Below are 23,060 nucleotides of genomic sequence, written 5' to 3' on the forward strand. Positions count from 1 at the left end.
AGGAGAAGAGGTGGAAGACATGGCTGAAGGCAGGAAGAGAGGAGAAAGGCTAGGACTGTGGTAGTGAGGGTCGGAACTTTGAATGTTGGCAGTATGACTGGTATAGGGAGAGAGCTAGCTGATATGATGGACAGAAGGAAGGTTGGTATATTGTGTGTGCAAGAGACCAGATGGAAGGGGAGTAAGGCTAGGTGTATCGGAGGTGGGTTCAAATTGTTTTATCATGGTGTGGATGGGAGGAGAAATGGCGTAGGAGTTATTCTGAAGGAACAGTACGTTGAGTGTTTTGGAGGTGAAAAAGAGTGTCGGACAGAGTGATGTTTATGAAGCTGGAAATTGATGGTGTAATGATGAATGTTGTTAGTGCGTATGCTCCACAAGTTGGGTGTGCAATGGATGAGAAAGAAAAATTTTGGAGTGAATTGGATGAAGTGGTGATAACTGTACCCAAGGGTGAGAGAGTGGTGATTGGAGCAGATTTCAATGGGCATGTTGGTGAAGGGAACAGAGGGGATGAGGAAGTGATGGGTAGGTATGGTGTTAAACAAAGGAATGCAGAAGGCCAGATGGTAGTGGATTGCGAAAAGGATGGACATGGCCATGGTGAATACGTATTTTAACAAGAGGGAGGAGCATAGGGTGACAATACAAGAGTGGAGGAAGATGTACACAGGTGGATTATATCTTATGTAGGAGGGCCAGTTTGAAGGAGATTGGAGACCGTAAAGTGGTGACTGAAGGAAGTGTAGTTAGGCAGCATAGGATAGTGGTTTGTAGGATGACATTGGTTATCAAGAAAAGGAGGAGGAGTGTGAGGGCAGCACCAAGGATCAAGTGGTGGAAATTGAAAAAGGGTAATTGTGAGGTGGAGTTCAGGGATGAGTTAAGGCAGGCACTGGGTGGCAGTGAAGAGTTATCAAATAGCTGGGTAACTACAGCAGAGCTAGTAAGGGAGACTGTTAGAAAGGTGCTTGGTATCACATCTGGACAGAGGAAGGACGGCAAGGAGACATGGTGGTGGAATGAGGAAGTACAGGAGAGTATACAGAGAAAGAGGTTGGCAAAGAAGTGGGATTGTCAGAGAGATGAAGAAAGTAGACAGGAGATTAGGTGCATGGCAAAGAGAGAGGTGGCGAAGGCTAAGGATAAGGCATATGAAGAGTTGTATGAAAGGTTGGACACTAAGGAGGGAGAAGAGGACCTGTACCGATTGGCTAGACAGAGGGACCGAGCTAGGAAAGATGTACAGCAGGTAAAGTTGATAAAGGATAATGAGGGAAACATACTCACAAGCGATAATGAGGGAAAAATACTCACAAGCGAGGAGAGTGTGTTGAGGGAGATGGAAAGAGTACTTTGAAGGGTTGATGAATGAAGAGAATGAGAGGGAGAGAAGGTTGGATGATGTAGGGATAGTGAATCATGAAGTACAATGGATTAGCAAGGAGGAAGTAAGGATAGCTATGAAGAGAATGAAGAATGGAAAGGCTGTTGGCCCAGATGACATACCTGTGGAAGCATGGAGGTGTTTAGGTGAAATGGCAGTGGAGTTTTTAACCAGATTGTTTAATGAAATCTTGGAAAGTGAGAGGACGCCTGAGGAATGGAGAAAAAGTGTTTTGGTACCGATTTTTAAGAATAAGGGTGATGTGCAGAGCTGTAGTAACTACAGAGGGATTAAATTGATCAGTCACAGCATGAAGTTATGGGAAAGAGTAGTGGAAGCAAGGTTAAGAAGAGACGTGATGATTAGTGATCAACAGTATGGTTTCATGCCAGGAAAGAGCACTACAGATCCGATCTTTGCTCTGACAGTGTTGATGGAGAAGTACAGAGAATGTCGGAAGGTGTTGCATTGTGTTTTTGTAGACTTAGAGAAAGCATATGACAGGGTGCCTAGACAGGAGTTGTGGCATTGTATGAGGAAGTCAGGAGTGTCAGAAAAGTATGTAAGAGTGGTACAGGATATGTACGAGGGTAGTGTGACAGCGGTGAGGCCTGCGGTGGGAGTGACGGATGCGTTTAAGGTGGAGGTGGGGTTACATCAAGGATCAGCTCTGAGCCCTTTCTTATTTGCAATGGTGATGGACAGGCTGACAGACGAGATCAGACAGGAGTCCTCGTGGACTATGATGTTTGCAGATGACACTGTGATCTGTAGTGAGAGTAGGGAACAGGTGGTGGAGACCCTGGAGAGATGGAGATATGCTCTAGAGAGAAGAGGAATGAAGGTCAGCAGGACTAAGACAGAATATATGTGTGTGAATGAGAGGGACGATAGAGAAATGGTGAGAATGCAAGGAGTAGAGGTGGCGAAGGTGGATGAGTTTAAATACTTAGGGTCAATAGTTCAGAGTAACGGTGAGTGTGGAAGAGTGGTGAAGAAGAGAGTACAGGCAGGATGGAGTGGGTGGAGAAGAGTGTCAGGAGTGATTTGTGACAGACTAGTACCTGTAAGAGTGAAAGGGAAGGCCTACAAGAGGGTAGTGAGACCAGCTATGTTATATGGGTTGGAGACAGTGGCATTGACAAAAAGGCAGGAGTTTGAGCTGGATGTGGCAGAATTAAAGATGTTAAGATTTGCACTGGGTGTGACAAGGGTGGACAGGATTAGGAATAAGTATATTAGAGGGTCAGCCCAGGTTGGAAGATTTGGAGACAAAGCCAGAGAGGCACGATTACGTTGGTTTGGACATGTGCTGAGAAGGGATGCTGAGTATATTGGGAAAAAGATGCTAAGGATGAAGCTACCAGGTAACAGGAAAAGAGGAAGGCCTAAGATAAGGTTTATGGATGTGGTGAGAGAGGACATGCAGGTGGTTGGTGTGACAGAGCAAGATGCAGAGGACAGGAAGAAATGGAAACAGGTGATCTGCTGTGGCGACCCCTAAAGGGAAAAGCCAAAAGATGATGAGGATATATATATATATATATATATATATATATATATATATATATATATATATATATATATATATATATATATATATATACATACATACACATATACATACATACACACACACAAATATATACGTATATGGGCATCTATGTATGGGTACAGATACATACATATACTATACACATATTTTATATATACATACATGTATGTAAAGTGTGTGGTGGTGGTCGCCCCTTAAGTTCTCATAAGACCGCATCATGAAATCTGTTACTCATACAAATTATGCCCAGGAATATTTTGCCTAAATATTGTTTCCTCTAATTCAATGTGGTGTTACTGTATGGATTGAGACTACACAGGGCATAGAAAGAATGGAACAGATAAAGGTATTTTAAAGTGCATTTTCCTCTGATTCTGAAAGACCTTGGATTTAGTATATATAAGCAAGACAAGGAGCTTAAGCTTTGTTGATTACTTGAGCTGCATTTTGCTTCATTTTTTTTTTTGGAAAGGAGCAGTTACATAATTAGTACTGCCATGCATTTTCATAGGTTCATTGGTGTGTACTAGGCTAATGGCCCTGGAGCCTTTACAAGCTAGCCCATAGGATTACCCTGGCATCGTGCCACCCGACCCTAGATTTTAGTGCCTCTGTCGAGTAGAGCCACTGGAGTGATCCCCAGTATGAATTTTCTATATCCCATCCACTCATCAAGATTTCTCTTGAAGAGGGCCAGTGAGGTGCTCTGCTTGACATGTATGGAAAGTCTGTTTCATAGCATGGGAAGTCTCTGGCTTATGAACCTATCCCTCCAGCATGTTCTGTTGATTGTGGTAATGAGGCTGAGGTCTCTGGAGCATGTGACAGATGAGTAGTTTAGTTTTGAAGAGATATTGAAGCTATATAAGCTGCAAGATGCATTATTGTTCTATCTTTTTCTGTTACAGTTACGGGCAGTGTGAGCTAAGCACTAAATAGAAGCAACAGTGTATTGAAGCTTGGAAGTGTACTTAACTAGCAGCTAATTCCACTGTCTTAATGGTTGTAAAGGCACAAACACTACTGCACTGTAATGCTGGGTTTCTCAGAACATGCTGAGCAAAGTACAAGTCCAACAGAAGTAAAATAAACTCACTTTCATCATATAGACATGCATGCAAAATACATAAAAGTATAAAATAAATGAAAAAGCTGCAGAAGCTAATTGACAGTACATCTTACAGAAGTTATATGTGAACAATGGAAAAAAACTGAAATATGCAGTAGCTTGCAGTTGCACAAACAGAAACATGATACACTAATGGATGATGGCATGTGCTGATCTTTCTGTGTGGTCTTAGAACTACAACAAACACGTTTACTTAACAGCGGCCTAATAAAAATACATTCTTACAAGTTATCAGTATGTGAAGGTCCATTTCTTCTGTTTTACTTGTTTGTTTTCTTAAGGTCAGTGTCATGCATCACAAGAAAAAAAAAGTAAAAGTGAAACCCTGCTCCTTAATAACCTAATCACTTCTCATTCTTACCCAGAGTTATTTTCTCCTTCATCTTAACTTTCGCCTCTGATGCTCTTTACCAAATTATATGCCTTTTTAAACTATATGCAGTAGCCATATGCATTTTAACTAAATACTAATCAATTATATTACATTTCAGCAATATACAATAAATAATGTAATTCAGTTCTGCTTTAATTGTTTCTGTGAAGGGAATGGTACTATTATATCATTTATTTAAACTATTTTATTGGCTCTACTTATTTGCATTCTGTGCATCTCACACTTTTTAATAAGTACTACAGCATTTCTGTATTTGCTAAGTATTTCCTTCATGGGCCCAACCTATAAAAGGGTCACTGCCTCAGTGAGATTTGTCTGGTTATTAAAATTAAATGAACCATTAAATAATGGTAAAAAAAATATGCTAAAATGTCACAATTATTGATAAGCCTTCAGTAAGAGTGTAGAATTTTTCAGACAGACGAGAATCGATTTATTAGTAACTTGGGTCACCCACTGCATTGGCATGCCCACCCTGTTACTATTAGCTTTATACATTTGGAACGTCAGTGCTTCACACTAAAAGCACTGATGGACAAGTGCAAGTATAAATTCTGAGACAGACAGTAAAATAAGAAAAATAAAGCACTACCTTTCCACAGTGTAATACTTTGTATTGCAATATCTGACAAAGAAATCTGATAGTTACAATTTCCTTTGATGTTTTATCCAAGGAATAGTTGGAGTTTCTTGTAATTAAGTCACTTCAAATTTAGAATTATTATGAGAATGTTAAGATGCCTACCTTTAATGCTTTCAAGTTCTTCCTTGCCGCAGTAAAAGCTGATAATGAAGCTTCCATTTTGGAGTGCAGTACCATAAGGCTAAAAAAGAGAAACATATTTATAAAAAAAGGACACCACTCATATATTATTCCCACAGGTTCCATGCAATGCCTTAACTAATTAATTAAAATCTAGCCTAAACGTTACTGTAACAAGTACTCTTTCAGCTCACAGCAGAAGCTACATTACTTTTCAACTATGTAACAATAGCGCTTAAGTTATATTTATATAATATATATGTGTGTGTGTGTGTGTGTGTGTGTGTGTGTGTGTGGGTGTGTGTGTGTGCGCACTTATCTGTGTGCATTTATACACACAAACACCCACCTAACCCCGAAAGCACGCTTTTGTAATGTTAAACTGCCTATGAGGCAAGGCAATGCAGTAGTGGTGGTATAATTATCCACTTTAATTAGCTGCAGCTTAAACTATGTCATCAACGGTAATGTACAATAACTATTTTGTATGAAATATAACAACTTTTTTAGATCACCATGAAAATGTAAATTTAACACAGTTAAATGCTAGATATTTACTTTTCTTTTACCGGTGGTTGAGCCTGCCATCTACTGGTCAGTTTTTTTTCGTCGTTTATTTCTACGATGCCAGCTGGAATACACAAAACAGCACTAATCATAGAGGTGCAAAAATTAATACATTTTTAATGACATAACTACAGAAATAAACATATATACATGTGCACATATACACACCTTACACTTTGCTAACACTTTAGTAACATAAAATTTTGATTTATACGTTAATAAGTATATACTAGGGTAATGACCACCTTTATAAGCCTAGCCATGCACAAATCGCATACAGAGGCATTCATTATTCCAGATTGCAGTCTGAAAATTAAGTGAAATACAACATACTGTAATTCATTATAAAACATACATTAATAACACCAAAGAGATACACTACAAAGCCAGATACACTACAAAGCCAGAACATACTAATGTAAAATTTCAGCACTCATTTAGTTGTGCCTGTTAGGAGACATGTACATGCTGGGAAATACAGATGCATGAGCTCTAATTTCTTAAACGAATGGATATTACTACACAAAAAAAAAATGGTTAAAAATAATTTGATACCTTCTTCTGGAAATTCTTGTCTTTTCATTTATTTTTCAGGACTAAAGGGAGTTTGTTCTGGAAAACTGACAAGACTGTATAGTTTTCCTGCATATTTTGTAGTGCCCCTGACTCGGAGGATATGCCCACCTCATAACCTTGGATCATGACTCAACTATGGCCAGCCACATATCAGTCCTACCTAATGAAGTATGGAAAATAAACCTTAATGCACATAAAGGGCATTTAATGCCTGTAATGTCTCTCTCTCTCAGTCTCTCTCTCTCTACTTTTAATACACTGCAGTTGCTATTCTGAGCCATAGTTTAAGAGTTCTAACAAATGAAGTGTAAACTTTTAAAAATGAGAAAACAGCAAACTAAGCGAAGCTAAAAACTTGAAGATTTAATGTAGTAAGCGCTTTCGGAAATGCCAATACGTTTCCTTCCTCAGACGTATGTCTGAGGAAGGAAACGTATTGGCATTTCCGAAAGCGCTTACTACATTAAATCTTCAAGTTTTTAGCTTCGCTTGGTTTGCTGTTTTCTCATTTTTAGCAGTTTGTCGAGAGCATACTTTGGTTTGTAAGTGTAAACTTTTACCAATTATGAATACTGAAAGCAGTCAAAACATCTTAAAATGTAATGCAACAGTAGATTCAGAAAGAGGAGAAGCAAAGAGAAAAACCTTGTGCAGCAAGCTGAGTAACAAAATGCTTCATTTTATTTACTTTATTTATTCTGTTTGTTAATGTGGGTTAGTCAGTGACCCTTTTCAGTCACAACACCAAGCCAGCAATAAATGTACAAAAAATTACATAAGCAGCAGGCGTTAAAGAGAACAGAGTCAAACTTTGAAAATTACATAGAGGCACAATTTAGAGATTTTTCATACACAGCAATACAAGGGGCATAATTTTCAGAGTACATACAGAGCAACAGGTGAGGTATGTATGTATGCAGAAAGTTCATATGAAAAAACTTAGTTACTAGGAAGATGTGCTGACTCAGAACGTGAGACAAGGCATAAACATACACATACTCAGTAAATTAACTATTACAATTTAGAATAACTGCTGAATGTAAAACAGTGTGGTGGGACATATTATGTTGTTAGTGTTACAACAGGTGAATTTTTTAGTTTATTAAAGGATTTTGAAAAAAAAGTGTGTCCTCAAGGTTTGAAAGACTCACATTTGATTATGCACAAATACATAATACCAGTTTGTTTTTTTTAGTGCCAAGTTATATATTTGCGCAAAATACATAACTTGGCAATAAAAAAAGCAAACTACTATTATCTTCAGTCTGTACTTCAGGACACCACAGAGGTAGGTGGGGCACACTGGTAAGACTCCTAAAGGTTTGCTAAATGCAAAAGAATAACTTCTTACAATTGCCATGCTTTTTGGCAGATTAGAATACAGTCGCCTGACTCTTCTGTAGAATGCGTTGTGTGTTAAGTGGGTAAATCCAGTAGAAACAAGTGCCTCTCTACAGAGGCAATCTAGATCAACTCTGTTGCTCACAGTCATGTAACAGCTAATGAAGACCAGAGGATTAAGCTTACACAAGACAAAGCTTGTTTTAAGCTCACAGCCTTAATAACCTGCACTAAACAGCTCCAACTGTCCTAGCAGCTACATGTTATTCCCTCACAAATTCTGTTTTAAACGTTATTTTGAACAGCACTAGGATATGTATCATCATCATCATCAAGCATGCCTTCCTCATTTTCTATATCGGATTGAAGTGTCATGTCAACTGTCGCCATCTCCCTCAATTCAATGCCACTCTCCTACTTTGACAGTCATGCCTGACTGTCACAGGTCTTCTCTCATAATCCATACTCTGTTGGATGCCCTCATTTCCTCTTGCCTTCTTGTCTGCCCCAAATCATCTTCACCAGTTTATCTTCTGCTTTTCTCCATGTGCACAAACCACTGTAATCTGTTCTCTTTTACCTTCTCTGCATTTGGAGCTACTATGGCTTCTTCTGTGAGGTCCTCATTTCTTCTTCTCACAGTATGCATCCTACCACTTATCTCAGGCACTTCATCTCCATCACTTCTAGCTTCTTCAACTGCTCTATCTTTACGGACCAGGCTTCACTACCATACAGTAGTACTGGTGGCACCACTGTTTTGTACATCTTAACTTTCAGCTTCTTTGGCATTCCTCTCTCATGCACTGCTCCTGACACTTGATACCATATGACTGTAGCCCCCCTAATTCTAGCTTTGACTTCCTTATTCAAACTACTCTTCTCAACCACCTCTTCCAGATAATTGGAGCTGTTAACCTGCTCCACTATTTTTCTCTTCTATCCCAGTTCTCAACTTCTGATTTCTTTCATTTGCTGCTTTTTCGTATGTGTGCTCAGTTTGATCTCGCATGCCTCTTGCTCCGAGTCTACCTGTTATACCACATGGTCTGCGTACAGCAACATTGTTAATCTGTCCCCTCTAACTGGTTTGCTAATGTAGTTCAGCACCAGAAAGAACAGAAGTAAGCTCAGAGCTGACCCCAGATGGACAGCCACTTCCACTAGGCACCCCTCTATGACATCAAACACTGTTCATACTTGAATCATTGTGCCCTTGTACACAGCATGCACTAGTTCTACCAATGTTTCTGGGACTTCAAACCACCACATGACTGCCTAAATCAGCCTTCTTGGGATTTTATCATATGCTTTCTCCAAGTCTAATGCCCTCATCTCTTGCTTTCTCAACATTGTCAATTACGCTGCATCTTGACTGAATCCAAAGTGCTCATCTCTCATCTTAATTTCCACTACTAGGATTGGCCCCTAATAACCGATACATTTCTGGGTTACCTCTTAGGATATACCAATTTTTAAGGAATACATTTTTTATATCTTTAAAATGGGGGCTATACTCCAATATAAGGCCCTCAAATAATTCTTAGTATCTTGTCTACCAATATTTTGCTCAAGACCCAGGCCCAGCAAGGGTTTATACTTTAAACCCCACTGTGATGCAACATAACACTTCACATAATCAATTAAATGTGACAGATATCCCCTCTTTAAAACATATTACCTATTAACTCAAGCTCCTTTTTAACATCCTCTAATTGGGATGTCATTCTTGCTGCCCTTTAATTATGCTTTTTTTCTGATTAAATGGGTGACAGCTAGAATACTGTAAGGAGGAATTACTGAAATTTTGCTTCCTATATACACTGGATTTGAAGCCACGTTCAGTATGAGAAATCGGTGTCCAAATAATGAATACTCTCTCTATTACTTGATTTGCTGTTATGATCCCCTCCACAAAAAAAATATATTGTCTAAAAATCAAACATACAATTCGATATATTTTAAAAATTACTCTCAAAAATAAAAATAGATTCCCATTCCAGCAATAATAAATTTGCATAAACTGTACATGGGCCCTCATAGCAACTCCTTTAATTTGTTTATAATATTCCCCTTCAAAAAAAAAAAAGTTATCTACTAAAACTAAGGCCATAAGCTCATTAATTCAATTTAAGTTGTTGTCACCTAAAGTAGAATATTTTTTCACACTAGTGTAAAAAAAAAAATAAACAAACCTTTTTCCTTTAATATAGATGTAAATATATCAATGACATCGACTGTGAGAAAAATTAAATCTCTTGACGATAAATCACTCCTTAAATATCCTATAAAACCCCAAGAATCCAATACTAAGTACTCCACTTTAGAATATATGGGTTTTAACCATCGGTCTACTATTACCCCTAATGGGTATGTCTTAGGCCCACGTCCAGAGACAACAGGATGAAATGTCTGTTCTTCTTTGTGGATCTTGGGAATTCCAAAAATAGTAGCTACAACTGGTTTCTTAACTAAAATTATAATCATCATAAGTTAATCTTTGGTCAAGTAAAAACTCTCTAAATAAGAATCAATTCTTTATAGGCTATGTTAATTTCATTTATACAGACAGGAGCATAAGTCTCTACATCCCCTAATATATTGTATATTACTTTATAATATTCTAAAGAATAAAATAACACAATCCCCCCACCTTTGTCAGGTTTCATTATTTGGATAGAACTATCATTCCTAAGCTTCTCGAATAAAATATATTCTTCCTTAGTTAAATTATATCTATTCATTCTCTTCTTATTATATCTTACTTGTAAGTTATATACATCATCAATAAATGCATTCTCTAAAACTGCAAGAGCGGGGTGTAAAGGGGGGTTGAAAGTACTTCTGATCTTAAAGACAAATTAATTAATACTATCTTCCTCATTTTTCTTATCTTTAAAATATGTAGCCAAGTTCAATTTCCTAACAAAAAGCTTAGTTTCAATAAGTGTGTCAACCAAATTAAATTTCTTTGTAGGTATAAACTTTAACCCTTTAGAAAATAATAAAACATCCTCTTTAACTATTTCCTGCTTTGCATAATTATATATATGAAAATCATTGTATGTAAAAATATTGTCTTCAGAATTTTCTAACGATGATGACAAAAGTTCCCTTCCTGCTGTTCCTGTAGTGCTGCTGCCAGGGACCGGATTTGAATAGCAAGACTGCAGAGAGAGTAAGACTTTGTTCCACCCTGCTTGTTTATATACCACAGCACTATCATGTTGTCTGTGATGACCTTCAGGGTGCCTGGCAGAAGGATCTCTTGAAAGGCCTGCATTGCCAAGGAGAAGGTCCTTAGCTCTTTTAGGATGAAGTGGTCCTTCCTTTCTTGAATGGTCCACTCCCCCTGAACTTTGTGCTGGTTGTTGGCATGGTGTAGGATAGCCCCCCAAACTAGATCTGATGCATCTGTTAAAGATGCTGTTTGGGTGGAGGGGTCGGCAAGCATACCCCTTGATTGAGGGTAATGGTAGCAATTCACCAGGAGAGCTCCTTTTTTAAACAGGGAAGAACATGAAGTTTTGTTTACAAGGGATGAGAGTGTTGGCTCTAAAATTTTCCCCAAGACCCACTGAAACTTCCTCATATGCATCCTGGCTAGAGGGAACATGGGAATCGGAGAAGCCATGTATCCTAATATTCTAAGAAACTCTGTTGCTGAGATGACTGGTAGAGGTAGCAGGGAGTGGAAGAACTGAGTAAGAAATTCCACTTTCTGGGGAGGGACAAAGACTGACATCACGTCTGTCCTTATCCTGCACCCTAGGAAAACAAGATCTTGGAAAGGAGCCATTTGAGACTTTAGGCAATTCACCGTGAAGCCTAGGCTCTGCAGAAACTTGCAAAGCATGTCCCAGGTGTTGGGACAGGGTAAGCAGATCTTGGTGAATAATAAGGAGGTCATGCAAGTAGGGATAAATTTGTATGCCTTGCAGTCTGCAATGTGCAATGACTGGGGTTAGACACTTAGTGAATACCCTTGGAGCTGTGGAGAGCTCAAAGGGTAAGGCAGAGAACTGAAAATGTGAAGAACCCACTGAGAAACGTAAATATTTCCTGTAAGTGGGATGAATAGGGATGTGTAGGTAAGCATCCTTTAGATCCAGGAAGGCCATGAAGGCTTGCCGAGGAATAAGGGGAAGAAGGTGCTGTAAAGTGAGCATTTTGAAGGGCGACACCTTGAGGAAGAGACTGAGGTGGGTTAAGTCGAGTAAGGGTCTCCAAGGACCATCTCTTCTTCAGACCAAAAACATCCTTGAATACAACCCCTTGGCTAACTGATCCTCTGGTACTAGTTCTATAGTTCTCCGAGAGCAAAGTTGGCTCAGGATAGAGTGGAAAAAGTGGAAGCTGATTGGGAGGGAGTTAAGGAATTCCCTGGAAGGGTGGAATAGGAATAGCCCACCAAGTCATGAAGTATCCCCTATCGATGGAGATCACCCACTTGTCTGTGGTGATTTTCTGCCAGGAGGGTAGAGAAAGGGTTAGGCATAGGGATAAGGGGGGTGGAAATGGGTAAGGGATGAGAGTCACAGTGGAGGAGCTCTATCTGGTTCTGGCTGCCTCTAAAAGGAAGACGGTGTGGTGGTGGTAAAAGACCTAGGAGCAGATTATTTCCTAGGATATCTCCATTCCCTGGACTGAGTTGCAGAGGAATCAGAGGACTGCCTCTTGACAAAGCTAGGCTTTTGAGGGTAATTTCTATGGAATATGGGAACAGGTGAGCCAGCAAATGTTTTAGATTTTATAAGTCTTTACCTTTTTCCTGCAGAGACTTAAGTAGCTCTGCAGAGGCAGCTCCAAAGAGTGCTTTGTTGTCCAAAGTGGCATCTAACAACTTAGCTTGGACATCCAAAGGTAAAGGCTGAGGTCTCAACCATGAAAACTTACTTAACACAGAACCAGAAGCAGCAGACTTAGAAGTTCTACAGCGTCATAGCTGCACTTGAGAGTGCCTGGCTACTTGAGAAACAGTGGACAGAAGGGTACTCAGTTGGGTCTTAGCTGGTGAGTCTGGAACCTCAGACAAAAGAGCAGAGGCCTTGGTCAGGGAATCTAAAGCAAACTTGGCCATGTGGGTCTGATAATTAATAGCTCTAATGGCCAAGGTGGAGGAAGTATATACTTTCTTCCCCAATCTGTCCATAAATTTACTGCCTTTATCAGCAGGGAAAAGGGAAGAGGAAGGTAGTTGCCTAGCAGACTTATCAGCGGACACTGCAATGACTGCAGGGTCTGCTGGAGGGTTCTTGAAAAGGTACTGCTCCTTAGCAGACACTTTATAAAATCTGGCTGGTCTCTTGGAAGCAGGAGGCTGTGACTCTGCTCTGAGAAGCAGCAGAAAAAGCATCCTGGAATGCTGGAAGTAAAGGTGGGACTGCAGATGGTGAGGGCTGGTCCATCTGCAAGAGTTCAAAGTATCTCTTTTTAGTCTCAGAAACATCTGAGAGCTCCCACTTAAAATGCTGTATACGCAGGGAAATGGTATCCCCAAAGGAGAAATCTTCTCCAGGGGAGTCAGGAGTAAGAGACTTCTTCTGGAGTTACAAAATCCTTAGGGGATTCAATCTGAAAGGAGTAAGTTAAAGACTCATCTGAGGAGGAAGACTCCTCCTCAGATAGTACCTGTCGAACAACTGGTAGGTCTGACTGGGGGATCTGGGTCTGGAGAATCTGAAAGGCCTTGAACAGAGTCCGGGAAAATGTCTTCCAAGGTGGAGTAGGTTCTTTCATGTTGTGTTCCTCCTTCTGTTTTCTTTTTAAGGAAGTAGAAGGAGAAATAGTAGGACTGAGTGCTGACATTATAGTAGATAGCAAGGCAGTAGTAGGACCCTCTGTGGGCAACTAGTCGTGGTTCCCCCTCACCATCAGGCTCTGATGGTTGAAAAACCTGATGTACTCTGGGTATTTGCTGAACCGGCTTCCATTTCGGATCCTGGTTGCAGCACAATACCAGACATCTGCAGCAATCCTGAACCAACACTCACCTAGAGAATCTCACCGGGCAACTGAGGTGCAGCTTGGGCATCACGCCTAACTTTCTTAGCCTTCTTCCTAGGCAGCTCCTGGGAGGTGCCTACTCCACCTTCCATTCTGGATGCCAAACGTGGGAAACGTTGATTCTCTAAATAAATATTTAAAGCCACCAGACGGCTTCTAAGGGTTTTAGGAATAAAAGATTGGCAAATGTCAAAGGATTTGTAATCGTGACCAGGCCATAGACAAAATAAGCACTGCTCGTGTGTGTCCTTATGTGGAATTTGGCTTCCACAAGCACACTAGATGACATGTACATTTGAAAAGGGCAAAGAAAAAAAATCCCACAATGGTATTTATTTCAGTGCGGACAGCCAGAAAACGATCCAAAAGCGGTGGTCGAAGTCAAACAAATGCCATATTTCTGAGACTGGCAATCGGACGTCTGAAATACACTGCGGCAGAAAAGTTCTGAGTTGGGAACGTGCAGACGTCACAGATATAGCCTATGTCAGTTTATGGCCCCTGCATGCAACATTGCACGTAGCCCTGTTTCTAAGACTTTGGTATACTGGCAGGATGTCCGGTGCTGTATGCAGCAACTCCCTAAGGTTATGAATACTGCAACATGAGAATACAAGGACATCCCAAAGTATTTCCAAATATTGTTCCAATAGATCCCCTTTGTCCTTAAGCAAATAAACTCTGCTTAGTGTAACAGCTATACACATCTGCTACCCAAGCCTAAAAGGGAACTTTGAGATTGTATAGTTTTGTGGGCTACTCCTCTTCTTTCATCATAGGCTCTATTATAGGGCATAACAGCTTTCTTTGTAGTCTAAATGGAACTTTACACATATGTAATTGTAAAGTTTCTGACAGCTATAAACAATTGCCAATTGACCTTTTCTTCAGCACATCTCTTTTGTGCTTCAGTCAAAGTTCTACAGCTGTATACAGTTGGTCAGCTCTTTTGTAAGAGAATTGCTCCCAAACTTATTTGTCTGGCAACAGTCTGATAAGTAACTGGTTGAAAAGCATTGTACTACTTTAAAGCTGAAGCTTCTGTAACAGGCTTTTTCAACATTTTAAAGCTCTTACTTTGCTCTAAAGATCAAAACGAACTGAAAACTTATACAATGTTTTCATGCCACGTGGGAAGTTAAAAATAAACTCTGAAAAACTTTCAGTCTCAAGAATTTCAAAACAGCAGCTTTATCTTGTGATCTACAAACCACAAAGGCTGCTGGGGTCAGTGCCTGTTTTAATAATGTAGCTAAATCTTGGAATAAAATTCTTATCAGAATGTGGCATATACCTGAAATGAAATACAGAATTCTTCCATTTTTGATTTGTATAGTTTCATGCCTTTCTGCATACATCTGTCCAGTGAAAATCAGTATCATTATCATGCTCTTACTTGGCAGCATCCCATTCAAGCAAGTTCTATTTCATGTTCATAGTATCATAAAAGTAATCATTTCAGCAATGCAGCAGCTTAAAGAAATAACTCCGATACTGATGATACTTCAAGAATTTTTATCTGTCAAAGAGCATGTCAAAGGTACACAACACCAGGTCTGTGAAACCTGATGGCCTGCATTCAATTAGTGGCTCAGGCTCTGCATGAGCTGGGCAAGAGAGGAAGGGATATCAACAGTTTTATCTCGTCAATGCTGGGGGCAGATTTGGAGGCTTCATCACGCTGCCAGGGTCTCCCCATTAGTAACGAAAAAGCATTACCTGGTGGCAAACCAGGTTGTATCATGTCATGGGGGATAGCAATATGAATGCTTGAAATTACTTCCTCTGGTATGGATAATCTTCCCTCTTAATAAATCTGTTCAAATCCTGTAGATAAACAAACACCCTTATTTTGTCTGGCTTTTCTATAACCACTGTGCTATTCACACATTCAGTCATTTCAATCTGCATAACAATTACACAACAAACTATCCTTTTTAGCTTAAGTTCAATCTTTAATCTAAAAAGGAAGATGTAGCATCCTAGATGCATGAATAACAGAAATTGTTTCTGAAGAAACCTTATGTGATATTCACCTTGGCATCATCTCAATCCATCATAAAAGTCAGCATACTTCTGTAAAACGGTATGACAGTGTGCCCCCACAACTACGTCAAATAACGAACTGCTTAGCTTGCACTCATTTGACTCAGAGATACATTCCTAAAACGGGCTCATTTCTGCCCAAGAAAATATTCAGATATTTGTTACGAAATCTTTTGAACTATCTCAGAGTAGCCTTATTACAATTATTCTTGCTGTATCGTTTTTTTTTTTTATATACAGACCAGTTTAATTTGAAGGTATATTTCTGGCATTTTTATGTTGATCTTTTACTGATTTACTAATTTGTTTTTCTGTTTTTGGACTGTTTCTTTATTTGATAATTTTTAAAAGTCACTCAACAGGGAAAGCTTTGACAGTTTGTTAAATTCTGAAGTCTGTGAGAGATCGGGGACTGAATGTGAGGCCTAGGCGACCTGCATGTATAGAACATAGGGGATGCACAGGTATCCAGCAATCTTGATTGGTCAGTTCGTGTGCACACACACACACACACACACACACACTTTTACTACTCACCTCATCAAAATCAGGTCCACAAGTGACCTATATCCTCACCCTGCAAGTAATGCAAAGCCATAGCACAGGTGAGACGTCTACCCCAAGCACAAGCTGTTACGGAGAGTGACTGGTACTGTAACTGCTGAGGTGCCAGTCAAACTCTGCAAGCAATATTAAATTTAATCATGAATCATATCTGCTTAAATGGTAGGCAGTCTAAGATTTTTTATGGGAAAATAAAACCTGCTTTCCCCTGTACTGTCCCCTCTCCACAAGATTGCTAGCTATATGTCCCTTTTCCCTGTAAAAAGTGCCTTTGGATAATTTCTTTGAAATTGTGGGGAAATAGGGTGATAAATCTCTTTAAGAGAAGACTTTGTCTTAACTTTCCTTTTGAGGTGTGTAATACTGTTATCAAATGGTTGGTCAAATAGCATGTCTTGGGTAACTAAGCTATCTAAAAGCTGTCATCAGGATATGTCTCAGTTCTGACCCACAAACGTCTCACAGCTATCAAAGACATCAGCACTTTATCAAATGTTTCTTTCCCTTCTTGTTTTTGGCTAGCCTTTTTACCTTCCACTATATCCGTTACTTTGACAAAGAGTTAGATACTTCTCATTTTTACTATTTTAATTTTTCAAGTTAAAGTAAACTTCTGGGCTTGATTAATGAACATTGAATTGATAGCAATTTGTCCATCACAAAAACATTTTATTAAGCTAAGGAAATAAATGCAAGTATAATTCCTATGACTTTCAAGAATAAGACTTACTGATTTCTGTTAAAAATCAAAATGAGCATTGGTAATCCAGAGTAAGTCATTACACAGACTGAAAAGAAAAATCTAACGTGAATACATGACCCGTGGTAACAGGACAGCAAAGAGAGCTGGAGCATGCATGAGAACATTGGCTTTATTTAATTACCTCATGCACCAATAAGTAACGTTCAAAGAATGACAACAACACTGATCCTCATAGCGAACAATGGAACAATTGAAGAAAAAAATACAACAGGATGAAATGGAAAGGGGTAAACTCAAACGTTCTGATTCATTATTAAAGTGTCCCACCTTGAAGAAGAACGTCCCTTGAAGAAAATACTCTAAAAGGCATTTTATAAAAAAGAAATGTTTCTTCTTCATGATTGCTTTATTTCTTTTTTTTTATGCCTGCTCAGTAATTTTTGGTTACTGCCTGGGACTAAGTTATACAATATGGTACCTACCATTTTCATCGCAGGCAAATGCTACAAGTGTAATGATGTTCAAATATGGAGCATAGAAGGATGATTCTGCATATTCAATTATATAGGATGTGAAGACATTTTTAAAAGGCTTTTGTTTGAAGCACATGCAAGGTGAGGAAGGTCTTATTCTAGCTATGTTTGAAGGATACAATTCTTTATGTCATTGTGGGTCTTCTGAGTAAGAAAACAAGAGTTTGTAATGGCCAAACAAGGCTCTTTCGATTTTAAGATTTAGGCGTCCTATCTGGTTTGACACTGAAAAATATCTAGGCATTTAAAATGAGGAAACAAGTTTAAAAGGGTTCCCAATGCACGACAGAAATGAGTTTGAAAGTCTATTCAATTTAAGCCTGGCATGTGTCATATGGAACATTCCTTTAATATTTTCCAATTCAGAATCTGTTATTTACTATCCAACCAGTTTAGGAGCTTTGACAGGTAATGGAGACAATCTTGTTTAACCATAGTGTGAGGAGACAAAGAGCTGAAGGCAGCAGGATAGTTTGCTAAAAGAATAAGATTAAAAAGGTAGAAGTTGGAGGGCAGGGAGTTTATTTAAAGGATGGAAAGGAATAGACTTATAACACAGCCTTGGCAATACTGAAGTACAGAAGGAATTATGATGAAAGGCTGGCTCCCAGTTTGACACAAAGTATATTTTAGTTCGGTAAGCATGTAAACTGGGAGATGATTGTAGGACCAAAGCTGACTAATGTTATGAAAATGTTAAGGACCTCATGACTAAGCTGATGGCTTTGGTATGGTTAAGAAGCAAGACTCCAGTAATGTAGGCCATCATCCACTGTGGTTAAGGAAGAAGTCAGTGGGAACAAGGGATGTAATTTGCTCTTCTTTCTATGGTGAGCCCATGCTTGTATCTAGTAATGATTCTACATTTAAGCAATCAAAGCTTACTTGTTGACATTTTTTCTAGCAACTTTATAATGGTGGTAAATTCTTCTTTTCCGGGTGAAGTAAATGACTCTAGAATGAAAAAAATAACAATAATAAAGCACAAGAGGCAAGAGATGAAGTCTAGGCAAAGTTTTATGAATCATAGGAAAACACCATCACTACTCAGTTTCCTGATGTCAGAGAGACTATCTAGAAGCTCTTCTGTTTGCCTTAGAGTTATCCTTTTACTATGAAAATGGAAAGGAAAGGAACACGAGGTGAGAGTAAGTTAAAATGGTGAATCAGTAATAAAGATGTAGCTAGTAAATTTAGTTTTGAAGTGTTCAGAACTAAAAATATTATTAGACTGATGGCTATCACAAATGTGAGACGCAGTGCTGTGGGTCTTGACTCTCTGAAAATTAAATTGGTGTTTTACAAATAATAGCAAAAATTCTGACACTTGTATATATACCTTTATATATGTTTGCACAGTGACTTTGTATTCTGTACCCTGTCATACCCTGTTACTTAAAATAAAATACACCAACTCCAAAATCACTCTGTCTTGGAGAAGGCTAGAAATACTATTGAAATGCACAGTTTCACAACTGATATTTACTCTCTATAGTAACACTTAAAATCCTTGGACTTTCATTGGGCACCCCAGACTAGGAAGGTTCAAGTGGGACCATCACTTTATTAATTTTGACCTTCTACTTTCTGAGGCAGAAATCTGATGTAATTGTTTCTCTCAGTAGAAAATGGCTTTTTATTCTATTATGGCTTTATTTGCCTAATTCTGATATTAATATACTGTGCTCTGTCTTCTTTGGTTTGAATTTTTTCCAAGTCTCCAAAATTTGGCGCTTATACTTAAGCAATGGAAATTGATCTGGGGATACCAAAGGTTCCCTAAAGCATTTTTACATCTAAAAATTAATGGGAATAATCTGTTTTGTGGGTTTAGCAGGATGTTGGTGAAGACTGTACAAGCTTAGAAGTGTCTTCGCTAGAAAAGAGGGGACTAATCAGTGTCGAGCAACACATTAAAGAGCATAAATAACCCCCAAGGACAAACTACTGAAGAAACCAAGTATTTCTGCAGACCAATGAAAGTTGCTCAACAGTGGTCAAAGACTTGACAAGAGTGAATTTTGGAGGACATGATGGCAGTCATAAAATCTAACATGACATGGTTACTGGACTAGAAATTGGGTCTGGTAGGTTTCATGGTCATGGGAAAGAGATAGACCAAAGGTCTCTAGGTTTCTTACTCAGAAGTCAAGTTTTGCTTATCCAATAAAGTTTAAACTGAATTCACTGGGTAGAATCATGTCTGTTTACTAAGCATGTGGGGTGAAAGATTACAAGTCAGGTTTCCAAACTCAGATTGGGGGGAGGACAACACTAGTACACTGCAGTGAATTTAAGTTTAGCTGATGTGTAGATTAGTAAATCAGTTATGAGCCGGTGAGTATTCATCAGTGGCAGAGGAAGTGGCAACTAGGGTGCAAGACCAATGAGACCTGCAAAACAGATATCAACAATCTGCTATTTGGTTGAGTGTTTTGTTTTTTTGTTTGGTTTTTTTTAGGTAAAATGTTAAAATTTGGCAAGCAGAAATAAAGGCTTTGTGAAGTGAGTACATGCTAGGTTTCACAGAGGGCTATGACATCTAAATTATTTTGGACGAGCCAGGAATTAATGCTTTGAAGCTTATTATTTTTTGTAACCACATTTGTTGCCTAGGGGTGGGGAGTTTTTGAGTGGATTGCATCTTGGGACTACTAAGAAAAGGTAGCACTTGAGTGCCTGAGTTTTTAAATGAGCATAAGGAGAGAAAAGATGAAGGAGCAGTGGGAGGACTTTTCAAAGAGTTGGCCAACTACATGGATGGTTGAAAGATTGTGTGTTTTAATTGAGGGTAACCAATGTGGTGAGATAAAAGATGTGTGAAAGAGTAAGGAAAAATAAAGTCAAGAGATAAAAGGCAGCAGTGCAGCTCATGGGGTTGTTTCATGTCGAAGCAAAAAGCTAATGTGAGGCTATCAGACAGTAGGAGAGGAGAGCAATAGTAAAGCGGTTGTGTGAGTAGGCAGATACATGTTCGACTAGGAGGAAAATTTAAAGTTAGTGGGAAATTTAAACTATAGTATGAGACAGAAAAGGAGATTACATGCAGAAAAAGATTTAAGTTGTATAGGAAGTAAAGGAATGGATGATGGAGAGGATATGAATTTGGAAAAGGAGGATAAAGTGAAGGATGGCTTTTCAGCTGCACATGATAATGCTGCTGGCAAGATCAGTGTGGTTAGTTGAATGGAAAAAGGGAAACAGAGAAGGGTTAAGGAATCGAGATGAGAATGAGAAGCAGTAACCACATATTTGCCAGCAAGGTTGTGTTCTGTTTTTGGGAAAAGGAAGAAACTCTTGACAGAGATTTACTGTCAGTTACACCCAGCAATGCTGATACTAGAATTCGCCCACTATCTCTGAACAGAGTGTAGGATGACAAAATGCATCTATTAATTTATGAATACTGAAGCTCTTTAAACAATACACTATTAAGCCACCACCATTACAGTGCACCATATCACAGGATAAAATAAATACATAATTATATAAAAATAACTGCACATTCTACAGAAGTTAGTAATTGTGATGTGGACTGGACTGTAGGATCAGTAAGAAACACAGAAATCATCAGTATGCATACCTAGAGAAAGTACTTTCACAGCTTTGATAAGCAGTGGTGTTACAGTGCCTACCGTGGGTTAATGAGCTAGAAATGAGTTTAAGTTTGATTCTTCTCTCCTCCTCATTTTCCTTCAGCTGGAGAATCTACTCAATGTTCCTTCTTTGAAAAGCACAATAACACAAACACACAGGGTGACAAGGCATGCAGTTAACATGCTGGTAGAAGGTGGGGCTTGCCATTCTTATTATGTAAATGGTTTTCAAGATACTGCACTCCTTGTAGTGATACACAGAGGCATGCAATCTGGTCTAAAGGAGTAGGTGCTCTTAGCTTTTGCAAGCAGCATCCCTCTATAAGTCTGGATATTTCATGTTTTTTCACCCTCCACATGTCCCCAGTCCATACTGGAATCATCACTTATGGAGAACATATCCCTTGGAAACACTCTTGCCCAACTCTCCCCAAGGAGGCAAGCAAGCAAGGTTTCTCATTTTTCATTCCCCCACCCTAGCCCTGTGCAGTTTGTGTCACTATTAACCCTGGGTTAACAGCAGTACAGATGGGCAACTTGCCCCCTGTCACAGGCGACCAGCTTCTAATAAAATGGAAAGCTGAATTACCAGACTAGTGTGTTGGTACTTCAACTAGAACTGATGCTCTTTCAACATTAACCGAGTTTATTACAGCAGCTGCCAAGCCCAATGACTTGGATGTTTCCCCGAGACATGGAGATAAACTGAACTCTGAGAGATTATATTTACTAATGCAAAAATATAATTAATCCCCACAAAAAAGATCAGCAGACAAGCCAAGCTGAAGTTTCCTTCATTAAGACACTACTGGCAAATTTTAAAAATGTATAAAAATACCTCCATATCCAGATTACAGAGAGACTAAAACAGACAGAAATAAACATTTCTGACATCAGACCTTATCTAAAGTACTACAAAAAAAAGTAGAAAAAAAAAAGGGCAATGTCAATCTTGTAAGCCACAATGACACTGACATGGACTACAGAAGTCCCAACTGCTGTGTGTGCACCACATAAGAGAAAATATGCAGGGCGTACCCACTTTGGATAATTAAAAAAAATGCAATCAAAAAGGTAATGTCAATCTTGTGAACCACACTGTCAGTGGCATGGACCACAACCTTCCCATGTGCCTAGTGTGTGCCAGCATGGACAGGAATGTGCGCAAGGCATGCCATGGAATATCTTCACTGCCCATGGCTTGCTGAAACTCTCTTCAAAGCAAATGATGGCCATTAAAAGCAGAGTTGCTTACAAAATGTACGAAATGAATGTCCTTTTAACTTCAATGTACAGCTACAAAAATCACCACTTGATCCATTTGGTCATGCAGGTTTACCCTTCTCCTTGTGATATACACCTACTTAAACCTTGCTCTCAGATGTAAAATGGAAAATGGGACTACCAATGGACCAGTCATCGGTCAGGACATTGGAAAAATAGCACATAATACACATTTGCGGGGCTATGAGTGATGCACACACAAATTATGTTCCTCTAATTTCACTGCAGAGGACTGAATGTTAACTGAATAACTGGAATAGTCAACAATGATGTGAATTTGACCTAAACAAACCATGTATCCAAAATCCAGACTTCCTGGATGCACATTTGCAAATCAGTTTCTACAGCTAAAGGTAGAGGAACGCATCTTTAGCTTGAGAAAACAGACATTCTGGGAAATGAAATAATTTATTGTAAGGAACTTTACCTAGAATGTGGTAATCATAGATATAGAAATTACTTACACTATTCAGCAGTGGCCATAACCAAAAATAAGGCCGGGATGGCCCTCTCTTAAAAAATGTCAAGTCTAGCTACTGATGTGGTATAGAAGTCTTAATAATGAACAGCTTCACCATTTGCCATCAGGGGACCTCTTTGTGGCTGGATGATTTTC

At 39.0% G+C, this 23,060-nt stretch overlaps 1 protein-coding gene across 1 annotated transcript in view; it reads right to left on the reverse strand.

Annotated features, from left to right (window-relative positions):
• The window catches only part of LOC122813305 (integrin subunit beta 3 binding protein), a 517,597-nt gene that overhangs the window by 320,769 nt on the left and 173,768 nt on the right, over positions 1 to 23,060 (reverse strand). Inside the window, exons 4-5 of the mRNA XM_044085555.1 lie at positions 5,787 to 5,859; positions 5,211 to 5,289 (exon numbers count right to left, since the gene is read on the reverse strand). Coding sequence (XP_043941490.1) covers positions 5,211 to 5,289; positions 5,787 to 5,859 — 152 coding nt within the window. The remainder of the gene's footprint in view (positions 1 to 5,210; positions 5,290 to 5,786; positions 5,860 to 23,060) is intronic.

This window comes from Protopterus annectens, chromosome 10.part0 (genome assembly GCF_019279795.1).
Source record: "Protopterus annectens isolate FY-2018-M chromosome 10.part0, PAN1.0, whole genome shotgun sequence".
Taxonomy (NCBI): Eukaryota; Metazoa; Chordata; order Ceratodontiformes; family Protopteridae; genus Protopterus; species Protopterus annectens.